General features: G+C 39.2%; 6 protein-coding genes across 6 annotated transcripts; 4 read left to right on the top strand and 2 right to left on the bottom strand.

Moving 5' to 3' along the window:
- Nucleotides 1-101: 101 nt before the first annotated feature.
- On the bottom strand, nt 102-549 carry MRP17 (mitochondrial ribosomal small subunit component; the record flags this gene model as incomplete). Its single annotated transcript, XM_041278913.1, has 2 exons — nt 102-414; nt 482-549. The coding sequence occupies 2 exons, from the start codon at nt 547-549 to the stop codon at nt 102-104; spliced, it is 381 nt and encodes a 126-aa protein (XP_041137127.1).
- Nucleotides 550-968: 419 nt separating this feature from the next.
- On the top strand, nt 969-1649 carry BRETT_000345 (uncharacterized protein; the record flags this gene model as incomplete). Its single annotated transcript, XM_041278914.1, has 1 exon — nt 969-1649. One exon carries the CDS (start codon nt 969-971, stop codon nt 1647-1649), a length of 681 nt encoding a protein of 226 aa, XP_041137128.1.
- Nucleotides 1650-3117: 1468 nt separating this feature from the next.
- Nucleotides 3118-5529, top strand: BRETT_000346 (uncharacterized protein; the record flags this gene model as incomplete). Its single annotated transcript, XM_041278915.1, has 1 exon — nt 3118-5529. The coding sequence occupies one exon, from the start codon at nt 3118-3120 to the stop codon at nt 5527-5529; it is 2412 nt and encodes an 803-aa protein (XP_041137129.1).
- A 509-nt stretch (nt 5530-6038) lies between these two features.
- BRETT_000347 (uncharacterized protein) lies at nt 6039-7909 on the bottom strand (the record flags this gene model as incomplete). Its single annotated transcript, XM_041278916.1, has 2 exons — nt 6039-7782; nt 7863-7909. The coding sequence occupies 2 exons, from the start codon at nt 7907-7909 to the stop codon at nt 6039-6041; spliced, it is 1791 nt and encodes a 596-aa protein (XP_041137130.1).
- A 1408-nt stretch (nt 7910-9317) lies between these two features.
- Nucleotides 9318-10340, top strand: BRETT_000348 (uncharacterized protein; the record flags this gene model as incomplete). Its single annotated transcript, XM_041278917.1, has 1 exon — nt 9318-10340. One exon carries the CDS (start codon nt 9318-9320, stop codon nt 10338-10340), a length of 1023 nt encoding a protein of 340 aa, XP_041137131.1.
- A 678-nt stretch (nt 10341-11018) lies between these two features.
- Nucleotides 11019-13238, top strand: BRETT_000349 (uncharacterized protein; the record flags this gene model as incomplete). Its single annotated transcript, XM_041278918.1, has 1 exon — nt 11019-13238. The coding sequence occupies one exon, from the start codon at nt 11019-11021 to the stop codon at nt 13236-13238; it is 2220 nt and encodes a 739-aa protein (XP_041137132.1).
- Nucleotides 13239-13318: the final 80 nt, after the last annotated feature.

A 13318-nucleotide genomic window follows, 5' to 3' on the forward strand; every position in this document is an offset into this window, starting at 1 on the left:
TATGTACAATTTTCCTATTTGCGTCTAGGATATATATATATGTATGTATGTGCACTTATGAATCTGACAATTATTTGTTGTTGCTTAAATATTATATTTCATCATATTTCATCATAGTGTATATCATTTAAAGAAGATAGCATTCTGCTAACGCTAGATCCAGGATTCAAGGTCTTAGAGTTATCAACTCTTATAAGATTAGACCGTATCACCCTCGGATCGTTCTTTAATGATCTTAGAATTTCTCTCTGCACAGCACTAGAGGAATCAAACAGCATAAGAAAGTGCGAACCCTGGAAATGCCTTTCGTTAGCTTTTTTCATGAGTTTCGGAAGAGGCTTTGCACCTAAAGACACTATTTCACGCACAACACCATTGTTTTTGATAACCAATTTACCTATAGTAGATGCCAATCTGGAAATATCAAACAGCAGTTAGTAAATATGTGATATTACACTTTAAGCTCTGCAGCAATACTTACTCTTTTGCCTCGGAATGAACGGCAAGCGGATCCGATATTCTGGCTATTGCAATCAATTCATAGAGCATTTTCAGCCAAGTTGCTCTTATTTCTGTGCAATAATTACTCTTTCGTTGAGGCCACACATCAACTTCGAGTATCGTTAAAGCAGCAGCATATGAAGCCTAATTTATACATATATTTTTTCACTTTATGCTCTCTTCCAATTTTAAGCAAAAAAAATGTACGGGTGTTAATTTTTTTTTGTCCCACTAAGGAAACGTGCGGCATGGTTAGACCTTTACATAAATTTGGAAGACAGTGAACATAGGATGTGAATTAACAGCGTACGGAAGTAACAGCAGACAACACAAGTACTCCATTGCAAATTATTATTTTAGAAGATACAGAATCGCCTTGTTTGGTGCTGATAATATCGTTTTAAAAGCAGGTCTTTTTTTTCACGATATATATTTGTCATATAGTTTGATATTACATTTTAAGTAACATGTTTGAATGGTTATTTGGGAAGAGGCTTACACCTCAGCAACAAATGAGGAAAAATCAGCGGCAATTAGAAAGAACACAAAGAGAGCTTGACAGGGAAAAAATGAAGCTTCAACAACAAGAAAAAAGGCTAACGCAAGAAATTAAACGGTCGGCCAAAGCAGGGCAAATACCAACGGTAAAAGTGCAGGCTCGTGATTTAATAAGGACAAGAAAGCAGGTTACTAAGTTTGATAAGATGAAGACACAACTACAAGCGATTTCTTTGAGACTTCAGACAATGAGTTCATCTACACAGATGACCAGTACGATGAGAAATGCAACTAGAATCTTGAGTGGAATGAATGGACACATGAATCTCAATCAATTGGGAAGAATTACGCAAGAATTTCAGAAGTCGATGGATGCCATGGATCAGAAGCAAGAGATGGTGGATGATGTGATGGATGATATGATGGATGATGAGTTGGAAGATGAAGATGAGGACGAGATTGATGAAGTAGTGGGTAAAGTGCTTGATGAGGTGGGAGTTAACCTCAATGATAAGTTGGGTGACTCTGCGATCCCATCGGAGAGCGTTAAATCAGAGGAGAAGCCCGTTGCAAATAAACCCCAACTACTTGGAGCTGAAGGTGGTGTAGATGATGATTTACAAGCACGTCTTGACAGCTTGAAAAGGTGATGTTTGTTGAAAAAAAAAAAAATGATATTTGTGCTTGTAAATCAATACGGTTACTGATAGCACTGTCGGGAGAACATTGATAAAGATAATAATAGCTTAGAAAGAAGTAAATAGTTTAGATGATGCAATCGCATAATCTCAGATCTTGTTCCAGCTATGTTAAAATGCAGAATATAAGCCACGCCATGTACCCAAAGAAAATAAATTATGCAGTTAGAAAGTTTCATATCTTATAATTGGCAAGGCAAGTATGCTTCCGAGAGTCCGTTGATTTTGAATCTTAGATCTGATATGGTTTTAGATCAATTGTATTACAGCCCGATGTGGCTGTGATCCGTTCGTTACTTTATTTTTTTTCGTGCTTTATTATTTAGTCTCTGGTCCCTAATTAATTTTAAGTTTTTTTTATTTTATTGGCACGAATTCGTTCGGTTCTATTTTTATTATCTCCAGCCCCATGTGTTTGGTTCGCTAATTGTTTCATTTCAATACGTGCGAACTTTTTCCCCTCCCTCTCCTTAAAATTCTATCCATTACGATGACGTCTTAGTTTAATCATCGTTTCTTCTGAACCAAGTCCACCCCTTTAAAGTTTGTATATTTTAGACAGCTATATCTTTATGACGCGAATTGTTCCCGTGTACCAGTTGTAGTCTCGTATTTATATCTTCATCTAAACATATAAAGGGAAAAAGCAGAATTAAAAAATATTTCATGTCAGAACGCACGGTTGAGTAGGAAGAGAACATTACTGCTTTTTTCAGCTACGCTTTCGATTTATGCTGCAAATTTATCCCAGCCTTCGAGCAAGGTACTTTTTTTGGCTGCCTCATAAAACAGCATTTCGACAATAAATATTTAGAAAACATCCAGCAATCATCCGTTTATTTACTCATTATACAGTATCTCGGAGGTTATATTCTGATTCAGAGTGTCAACGCGAGGTCCAATCTTATTTGCTCCGTGCTGAACATTTTTGACATATATATCAATTTGTTCCTAGGGCAACCAAAGTCAGCTTTATTCTGCACCCACCCTTTTTCTTATCCTCCTTTTTCTCTTCTCTCATTTTTTCTATTACTTTTTTTTTTTCGCTTTTTCTCCTTATTTTCTTCTTTCTCGGTTCCATCCGGTTCATTCTGCCTTACTTCGTTTGGCTTGGCACATTCGCGCGGATCTTTTGAGACCATCGATAAAATTTGGCACTGTTCTGCAGTTCAATAAATTTCCAAACTACTCACTACATATTTTATCTGTGTGAGGATTTCAACATACAAGGAGGTACTGCTGTTAGTGAGCTTGGTCTGCATTCTATATATAAGCATCTGTTTTTTTGTTTTACTTGCGCATTTCTTTCCACCTTCCACCATTTAGTTCGAGTTGGAAGAAAGAAGTCGTTCATTCGTCTTCAATCTTTTTGCATACATTCTGGTAACTGGTCCACCCAATACACCGGTATAATTTCACAATGGTATCGCTTCTAAGGACTAAGAAGAATGACTCGCTCCTTCCGAGCGAGGGGGACACGCATAGAAGGATGAATATTTTCAGGAGACTGAGAGAAAAAGCCAGGCATCATTCGCATATTGAGGAGGAAGAAAAAGCTGTTTCTAGCAAACGTACGCCCAGGTTGCGAACATCAACGTTTTCCGTCCCTCGTGTTAAAGCAGGAATATCTGGTCAATCGCCTGAAACTCCGAAACCATCCGCCATCCCTACTGCACGTCCTCGAAATTCAACTTCAGCACTTCCGATGCCAACCCGATACGGGGAGCGTTCAGCAACGTCTCTGGGTCATAGTGCGTTGGTTGGTCAGGGAGCACCGTTCAAAAGAGACCGTGTTGCAACCATAAACACGTCTAATATGGCATCATCTATAACACGAGTCGGTCTTCCTTCCATAAATGACTATCAGCCTAAGACACATAAGATGAAGTATAATCCGTATGGGCTGGGAAATATGGACGGTCCATCGAGGGTGAGCACGGCCTCTTCGGTGAGAAACAATACACACATGACATTTGAAAGTTTTGACGACGAAGCAAATATACTTCCGTATCCGGTGGATTCTCCAAACAAGCATCTTCCGGCAGAACTCGCCATAGAGCACGAAAATCTTCTCGATGAGTTTGTGTTTGTGAACAAGACATCCAATCTTGGAACCGGTGCATCCGCTTTGGTCAAGAAAGTCCACCGAATAGGCCATCCCAAGGATATTTATGCGGTCAAGAAGTTTGTTCTTTTCAAAGGTGAAAAGCCGGACGAGTTCTACGAGCGCGCTTCCAAAGAGTACATCATTCACCACAACCTCAATGCCGGTTTCCACGTGGTCACGTGCTACTCCTTGGTAAAGATATCGCATCAACGCAATTTGGCACGGGGTTGGGGTCTTCTCATGGAGCTTTGCCGGGCCGATTTGTTTGACGTTATCTCGAAACCAGGATTTTCGCATGTCTCCAATGGTGAGAAGATGTGTCTATTCAAGCAGGTTGTGTACGGTGTGAAGTATATGCATGATTTCGATATAGCACACAGGGATTTGAAGCCCGAAAACATATTGCTTACGTCGGATGGCATTGTTAAGATTACCGACTTCGGTGTTGCCGAGTATGGTCACGAAATTCCTGGTGACTTCTCATCTCCTTTAAAAATGAGCAAACAGATCGTGGGTTCTTCTCCATACCAGCCGCCAGAGGTGGAGGCGCTGAAAAATGTGCCTCGTGAGAAAAGATCGACGTATGACATGTTTCAAATGGATCACTGGGCTTTGGGTGTCATATTGTTTGTTCTATTTTACGGTGATGTACCGTTTGACAAGGCATCCGATTCGTGTAGTGCGTTCAGAGATTATGAGCAAGTTTTAAAGGAGTACAGCACACGGATTAATCCCGATTTCAAGAAGACTAACTTGAAAGGTCCAGGTATAGAGTACCGGTTTGCCAGAAAGTTCATGGATATGGGAATAGCACGTCTTGCCTGGAGACTTGTTGATCCTGATCCTAAAGTCAGATATCGACTATATGATCTTTTCTCGGATAGGGCATTCCAGCAGGCTGAAATGTGCGTCGATGAAAAGGAACACGCTTGTAACTTTTGTCACTTATCCGAATCCAAAGACGTTGCATTCAAATATCCGCTTGGAAGTGATATACAGATTCCTAGATACTCCCAACGATCGATATCCTCATCTTCCTCGTCAACATCGAACTACGTGATGGGTTCTAGAAAGGGAACTCTTACCGGAACATCTTCCAGGTCAGCATCGCAATCTTCCGTTGAAGTGCCGAAGCTGAAATCCATGATAGATATTGCTGCTGAGGCAAGGAACATTCAGCGAGTTAGTTCCATGATACCCCGGCGTATTAGAGAAGAATTGCTGGATTCGGGGGTGAAGGTCACCTTAAATCCAAAATTGAAGGAGGGCACCAAAGCCGAGGACGGAAAGCTGCAGGAAAGTAAGAAGTTAATAATAGAAGAGGAGAAGGAGGAGGATGGCAAAGAGAATAAAGACAATGGTGATTCGTTACCTAGGGTTGCTGAAGGCCAAGAAGTTCAGAATGTCAAAACGGTACATGTTCCAAGTGAAGAACTGAAGGATAAAGATGAACCTGAGAAGCGGGATGCTTCTCTGAAGGATAATAAGCCGGAAGAGCACGATGGTTGTGTGAGGAATGATCAAGAAGATTGTTGTAACGATTGTTCGGTTCCTCAGCCAGAGTCTGCTGCTGTTGATTATGACAACTTGTTGACAATCGGCGGTTTTCATAAGATTCTGCTATCGGACACAGTCCAGGATGGATTACGACCATTGACTGCCACGTTAACAAAAAGTGCTTGCAGATGTATGGTTAAGCGCCATAATCACATTTCCAAGTGGTAGAACCATAATAAATAATATCTACAGCTAACACTGAGTAAGTAATCAAATCACGCTTATATTTGATAAAATGTAACTTTATGAAAAAAAAGTATATATGTATAATAAAAAGGAACAATTTCTGACTGTGAAGGTCAAATGACAACACGAATTGGTTATCAGTTCAGACCAGCAGTCAAAATTAAAACAAAATAAAAACGGATAATAAAAGAAGCTTAAAAGAAGCCGAGAGAAAGTAAGGCATGCCTGAATTGTGAAATCGCAAAACTTAAATAAAAAGTGCACGTAGGAAAGATCGCAGAAGCAGCGTGCTTCACATTGTCGTTTTGTTCTTTTTATTATTGTTCTTACTTTCGTTCGCTTATAAATTCCAAAGCCTCGTGAAGCCATTAGCCTAGCTGTCATGCAAAGGAATATGAAAAAAAATAAAATAAAATAAAATAAAGCATAATAATAAAAATCTGTAATATGCTGTTCCGTAAAATTTCAAGGTAACATGCAATTCAACTGACTTATCGTTGTTTAACCAATGAAGGCTTCAAAAGCTCGAAAGAGCACATCAATTTCTTGTTCACATTCATCACTGCACCCCAATTGTCAAACTCGCCACAGTAATTTGGAGCAGAGAATACGGTTACTAGTTTTCTTTTGGCGTAAAATTCATAGCCCTGCTCAACCACCATGTGTCCTCTTACTATCAGATCCAGATTGAATCTTTCGCAGAACCTGTTTACCACCTTCTTGCTAAAGCAGTATGAAACACCTCTATCGTTTTCTGACCAATCACCGTGATGACTTGCCAGTAAAGATTGTATATGAGGAGGCGATGGTGCAGAGTGTGAGGAAAAAAAGCTTGACAATGAGCTCGTACTACTGGACGAAACACGTTGGTTTCCTGCCAGAATATATCCTTCGGTAGATCCAGAAATTTGAGGATCAGACCATAATAGATCCGTCAGCAAACCTTCATCTGGAATGTCAGTAGGTCTTTGAATCATTTTGATTTTGTTCAAATCAGTAAGACTTGGAGAGAGTCCACCATGAACACAGAAAATTCTTCCCGCAATCGTAGCAGCAACTGGCATTGTGTTGAAAACGTCCACCATGTTTTTCCACGTCTTGATACTCGAACGTCTCTTACACTCATCGTAAAAGCCGTACATCCTTGTAATTCCGGCACTCTCGTGGTTTCCCCTTAAAAGAAAGAAGTTCTCAGGAAACTTGATCTTCAAGCAAAGAAGCAGCATGATTGTCTCCAACGACTGCTTTCCCCGATCCACGTAATCACCCATAAACAAGTAATTGGCGTGAGGTGGGAATCCGCACATCTTAAAGATTCGCAAGAGATCGTGGAACTGTCCATGAATGTCACCCGCAATTTTTACTGGTGCAGCTAGCTCAAGAAGCATAGGCTGACTCATGAAAATCTCGCGGGCCTTCGAGCAGACAAATTTTATGTCTGAGGACGACAGTGGGAATTTCTTTGGTGTTTTCTTTGAGAGTCCAGTTTCTACAAGACGCTTAATGATTGCATCAATGTCCACCACTTTCGCGTTACCATGTTGATGCCTAGCATGTGCAGAACTCTGTGAATTTGAGTCGTTGAATGAGTGCTTCTTCTTCTTACCATGAACTGGAGAATTCCTCAAGCCCAAGTACTCCGGCAACTGACCCTGCTTTAAGCATGAATCAACATACACTTCTTTAGAAGAAAGTCTTGGAGTATTTTCAAACGAAATGCCGCCATTATCACCATGGTTGTAGGATTGTTCGGTATGGCCAATATGAACAGCAGGCTGCTGTTGAATTTTCAAGGGCACCGGCTGAGTGCACGTCATAGTTACAGGAGAAGATGAAGATGTGTTTGAATCCATGGATGATGAAAACGATGATGTGTATGAGATAGATGATCCGGATGATGAAACTGAGGACGGTGAGTTCCCTTCATCAATGCCATCGGCAAACGGTCCACTGGAGACTGCATTCAATGACAGAATAGGCTTCGTAGCCGTATTGATGTGACTTCCGTTGCTTTCCCCTTGGTCTGTGTTGTCATACAAGTTGTTCGAGGGTCTCTTGTCGCTTTCAGAGGTTAAATTGTGATTTTCAATTGCATTCAACACCTGTTCGTCGGGACTTTTGCGTTTGGACAAGCAGGAGTTGGCATTGTTACCCATCAGAGAGGCCTGGTTACCCCTTTGTAAATAATTGTCCCCATTTTCAGTAATTTCGTTAGTGCTGTGCTCGTTGACACAGCTGTGTGTTTTGATATATCGTAAATTCCGTCGCGCAGACGGCGACGGGTCGGGATCGTCATTGCCAGTAGATGATGCTACGGCAGAAGAGGAGCCAGAGGATTCATCTCTACTCGGGGTATTTCCATTCTTTCAAGGAGTGGTTGGCAAGGATATGAAAAAAACTAATGCTTGAGCCTTAAGCTTTCTTGACTGAGTTTTGGAAGTCGAAAGTAGTTTGAACAAGTATCACTCGATGTGAGTGCAATTAGAGTGAAGAAAATTTTTTAGGAAAAAAGTGTGTTTAATTCGACCAAATTTCTCTGTCTTTTTTACTTAAGAGCTTTAGCAATCTTAGAATATATGTCTATTGGTATTTATTTGTTTTTGTATAAGTTTTTTTGTTGTTTTTCGATATCTAAATGTAAGTCCACTGGCAAGACGATAATGTACATTGAAGGGGCGGGCGTAGGTGAGAAAAAAAATATCCACGTATATATATATATATGGACTTGATATATGAAGTGCGGGTGTAACCCAATAATTTTCTTTCTCGTTTTTTATTGGAAATTGGGATGGCGTCAGTGCTAGAGAAAAAAAAAAAAAAAAAAAAATTAGGAACACAAAATGTGGACAATTGCGTTACAGCCAAAGAATGTCTAGTGTTAGTAATGAAAATGAAATTCAGCCCGCGTTCACCCACCTCCAATTTCGGAAAAAACCAAAGTAATGCCGACATTAATGGTGGCTTGTGGGGTAAAAGCTTATCTTTTGCGCATATCGGAATTTCGACTTGTGTGTTTTTGAACACAGCAAATTAATTGTCAGCACTTCAGTCTTCCGACCAACCTATTCCCGTGTCTTAACACTACATTGTTAGTCAATTCTAACTTTTCGAAATATTTAAAAAAGCGATAAATAATGTTATTAGATGTAGCCTTGGGATGGCTTTAAGGTGGTGTTTCGTTTGCGTAAAGCCATATGGACCAAAATAAATAAAGCTTGTGCCTTTTCTCCAGTAGAGTTACATTGTAAATCAAATCTTACATTGGTAGCCCATCCGTATTTTTTTTTTAAGCATTGCCAAGCTACCTCTATTTGTTGGACACTAAACAATTGTGAAGGTTTCTTTATTCTAACAGTAGCACAAATTGGTAGTGTGACCTGAAATTGCAATCTCCGGATTTTTTTTTTTCAAACGAGAAAAGGGTTTATTTCTTATGGAAGTCCTTCGCATTTTACATTTCCATATTAAATCGTTATAATTCAAAATGACAACAATTAGGTGAGAAATTATAACTGACGTAGTAGGTCTTATTTGCGATGTGTTTTATGTGAGCTCTTAGAAGCGTTAGAATTGAGAGTATCCGTGGAAAGCATGTACATCCCTAAACCAAAACATAAAATCTTGAAAAGCTTTGGGTGCAATTTCCTTCCATCTTACTCTGAACTTTTTCTTTGATGAGGTTGACAGTTTCCAGGATAAGGAACTTTGTCTGATAGGCTTACACTGCGCCCTAACAGATTAGAACAAGCCTATATCTATATATTATTTCAATGCCTGACCTCAAGGAATTCGATGCCCCGAACTTCTCCAGCTCGACTTTTCGATTGGATAGACCATCATCCTATCTTTTAGCGAAAGCAAGAAGAGATGACGAAAATGGTTACGACAATTTGAAGAAGTCAATGAGTTCGGCAACTATTTATATAGGAGGGCTTACATTCACAACTACAGAGGAGCAACTATTTGAATTGTTTAATGACTGTGGATCCATAAAGCAAATTATTATGGGTTTAGATAAAAAAAAACTAACACCTGCAGGTTTCTGTTTCATTATATTTGACAAGCCTCGAAGCGCTCTGAATGCAGTCAAATTCATGAATAAAACAAAAATCAATGGAAAGCCAATGAATATTGATCTTGATCCAGGGTTTGAAGAAGGTAGACAATTTGGAAGAGGTGCCGATGGTGGTCAAAAACAGCGAATGTTTGGAAGAAGAAGATTCAGACCTAGACATTTTAACGGATATTCCCGAGGGGGAAGATCTCGGTATAATGAACGTAGAGAGAGGTGGTCCGGCGGCCGTGATAGGGTTGATAGCTTTAGAGATGAAGAGGAAGGATCAAGGCCTCGGTATGAAAGAGAGAGAGATACATATCGACCAGAAGGTAGGGAAGATTATCGTAACGAAAGAAGAAATGACTATAGATCAGATAGATACAGAGCAGATAATGATACTTACAGGGGTGATGATTCGTACACTCCAAACAATTATCATCGGACTGATACATATATTCCAGAAGGTGGTGCAGAATATGCGAGAGAGAGAGATGCTCCTCCTCATTATCAAAGGGAAGGTTATAGGGACCATTACAGAGACAATTACAGGGATAATTACAGGAAAGACTATTCTGGCAGACCTGAACGTGATGTCTATGTTCCGGAAATATCGAGAAGCAATCAGGATGATTGGAATCCTGAAAATATTAGGGGTTCTAGTGAGGAGTTGCCACCACATTTAAGGGGAAGGACATTAGATAACGGTGGCAGTGACTTCCCACCGCAATCAAATTAAGTAGTCCTTTATTCTGTAATGAGAAATATCAGAGCCGAAAACTGCTGAAAACGAGGAAATAATAAAATGAAGTAAAAATAAAAGTAAAAATAAAATTAGCCCATAGTGTGGAACGTAAAACTCGCAAAAAAGAAGTTTATTCACGAACACTTACTTTCGCTGGCGTTTACAACATGGACAAAATTTTTTCCGAGCATCTTCAGGTCACATTCCCTCTTTTCCAACATTTAGCTTTTTCTTCCTTTTTTCATATACTTTGAGCCTAATCGTGCTTAAAGATACAAGTCTTATAGTCGTGTCCGATAGATCATTCGTGAAAACCATTCAATTAACTTTCAAGAGCATTTGTTCCATATTTTTACACGAGATCGGCTGTTTTTAAAAAATCACCAGTAAATTAAACGTTGTTTATTCTTCATCCTCTTTTTTCTTACACTTGTAACTTGAACTTTGAAACCTTCTGCGAAATCGTGCAAGATCATATCAAGTATAAGAAACCACAAAAGCTGAACATTGGGTCCAACTGTTTCTTCTTATTTTTTTTTAAAAAAAAGGTTGCTTCTTCGGGTCAATACTTACTCGTTGAACATCTTACCCTGACTCGTTTCATATCAACTTGAATTGGACCCTTTGTGAGGACTTAAACAATTTTGCATTTGCCGATATTTTTCCAAAACGATGTCTTCAACAGAACAGGAGATTGAGGCACAAACGCAACAGATTGCGGAAGCTGCTAAATTGGCTTTTGACAATAATGAATACTTTGAGCAAGTCTTGCAAACAATTACAGCAATCAGTTTGGCCCAACCAGTCGAAGATACAACATTACAGCTCCCATGCATTGAGTTCATTTACAAGGTTTACTGCCTTAAGAAGATCAAATCTTTCGATCTCAGATGTAAATGTTCTCCGAAATTGATAGATGTACTTTGTCGATTGATTTTACCTCCAAGTCCAGAAGAGAGAAAGAACAGGAAGCATAACTATTTGATAGTTGAGAGGTGTATACGGATTTTGGGGTCCTCGTATGACCTAATATTTTATCATATGATTGATAATCCGGACAAAGAGAAATGGTTGAAACTTTGCAGGTTAAGAGATTTCATAGTATCAAAATGGCCTAGTGCTTATCCATTATTACCATACAACCGCGATCTTGATTGGTCAAGATCAATTGGCTGTAAAAACGCTATCACACGTTTTATTGGTGTCATCATCAAAACGCACATACCACCACCATCTCCCAAAGGAAAGAATTCCGATGGTAATGCCATTGATATTTCTATTGCACTGGTAAACAAGGATCATCCATTTCTATACAACTCGAAAATTGGTGCTGAAGGTCATTTAATGCTTGGAAAGCTATTTGCTGTTCTTAGTGATGACATTTTACTTCCAACACCAGTTTTCTCAACTATAGTATCTGTCTTGATGGCTCTCTTTAGGTTGAGGCATAATGTGATTTCTGCAAAGTTTTTGAATTATGCCTTGGGATATGAGGCCGATTTAAGGAGATCGCCGAAATTTTGTTCAGACAAACTAAAATTAAAACTCAACCGAAGATTCAATGATCGGATTGACAAGATTCTTATATCGATGCTTCTAGATAAAGGGTTTATAAACAGGGATGCAAAACTTAAAACCAGATTTGAAAATAAACTTCACTTTTTGGTCGATAAAGCCAATACACAAAGAAAAAGAGGAATCATGAATGATATGACAGAGGAAGATGAGGAGGTGTTACAACATTTGAGGAAGAAAAGAAAGCTAGAGAAGAAGGCGGTGAAGGAAAAAACAGTAGACTTTTACAATGAGGCTAAAGTCGCAAGAGATGACGAATACAAGGCTATATATTCTTTGATAAAGCCGGGTGATCCCTTGGAAAACTTTGACATGTCAGCAATTTCTGCTGATCTCCTATCGCAAATGGTTATTACTGCTCTTCGCAGTGTAGAAGTTCCGAAATTTGTGAAAGCCTTAAATATAGTAGCTGATCGATATATTGAAATAGTCACCAGAAATGACTATGCAGCAGCGGATACACAACCAGTTGTGACTGATCCTACCACATCTTCTGCTTCATCAAAAGCTGATACACCAGCAACAGCTTCCGTGAAACAGGAGGAAGATGAGAATTCTGAGAGCTTTTCAGACGATGAGGTGTATACTGTACCTTTACCAAAAGCACTTAATGAGAAGCGAACCAAGGAACATATTAAAGTGATTATTGATAACTTTATAGGACTAGCGGACAAAACTGTAAAGGAAGGAGGTGAACATATGACCAATGATAACTTGAACAAGTTGGCAATCTCAAAGTGGAAGAATGATTCCTGGTTAAAGATTTTATGTCGTCTTGCAACTAGAGGAACAAACTTGAACGGAGATGTTTCGAACTACATCAGGGATAATTTACTTGCCTACTTTGAAGGTGATATTAAAGGAAGACTCTCCGGAGTTATTGAGTGGCTTAATGAAGAGTACTACAGTGCGATGGTAAAAGTTGATGATTCAGGTTCAAAGGTTAAAGTTGAGGATAAAAAGGAGGCCGATCTTGCCGTTTATCTTAACTATACGGGTAAGATCCTAGATAATCTGGTACCTTTTCTAGACGTTTCTGACAGGAAGATTTTCATAAGATTATTGAGTGAGCTACCATACTTGAATAAGGACATGATTTCCAAGATAAAATCCATTTGCTTGGATCCTGCAAGAGTAAAGTTGGGATTTCAATCACTATTATATCTAATTATGTTCCGTCCACCAATTTTCAATGAATGTATTGAAGTTCTTAGAGATATGTACCAAGAAGCGTCTAAGAGTGGTAACGAATCCCTCGAAGGTTCATGCGTGAAACTACTAAAAAAGTATGATACAAAAAACAGCTACTCTTCGTAATGAACACTACGACTGAAATAACCCTCCTCTAAGTGATCCGTTAAATCGTATAGTCTATATAGAAGCAAGATTTTTCTCGC

This window comes from Brettanomyces bruxellensis, chromosome 8, assembly GCF_011074885.1.
Source record: "Brettanomyces bruxellensis chromosome 8, complete sequence".
Lineage (NCBI taxonomy): Eukaryota > Fungi > Ascomycota > Pichiomycetes > Pichiales > Pichiaceae > Brettanomyces > Brettanomyces bruxellensis.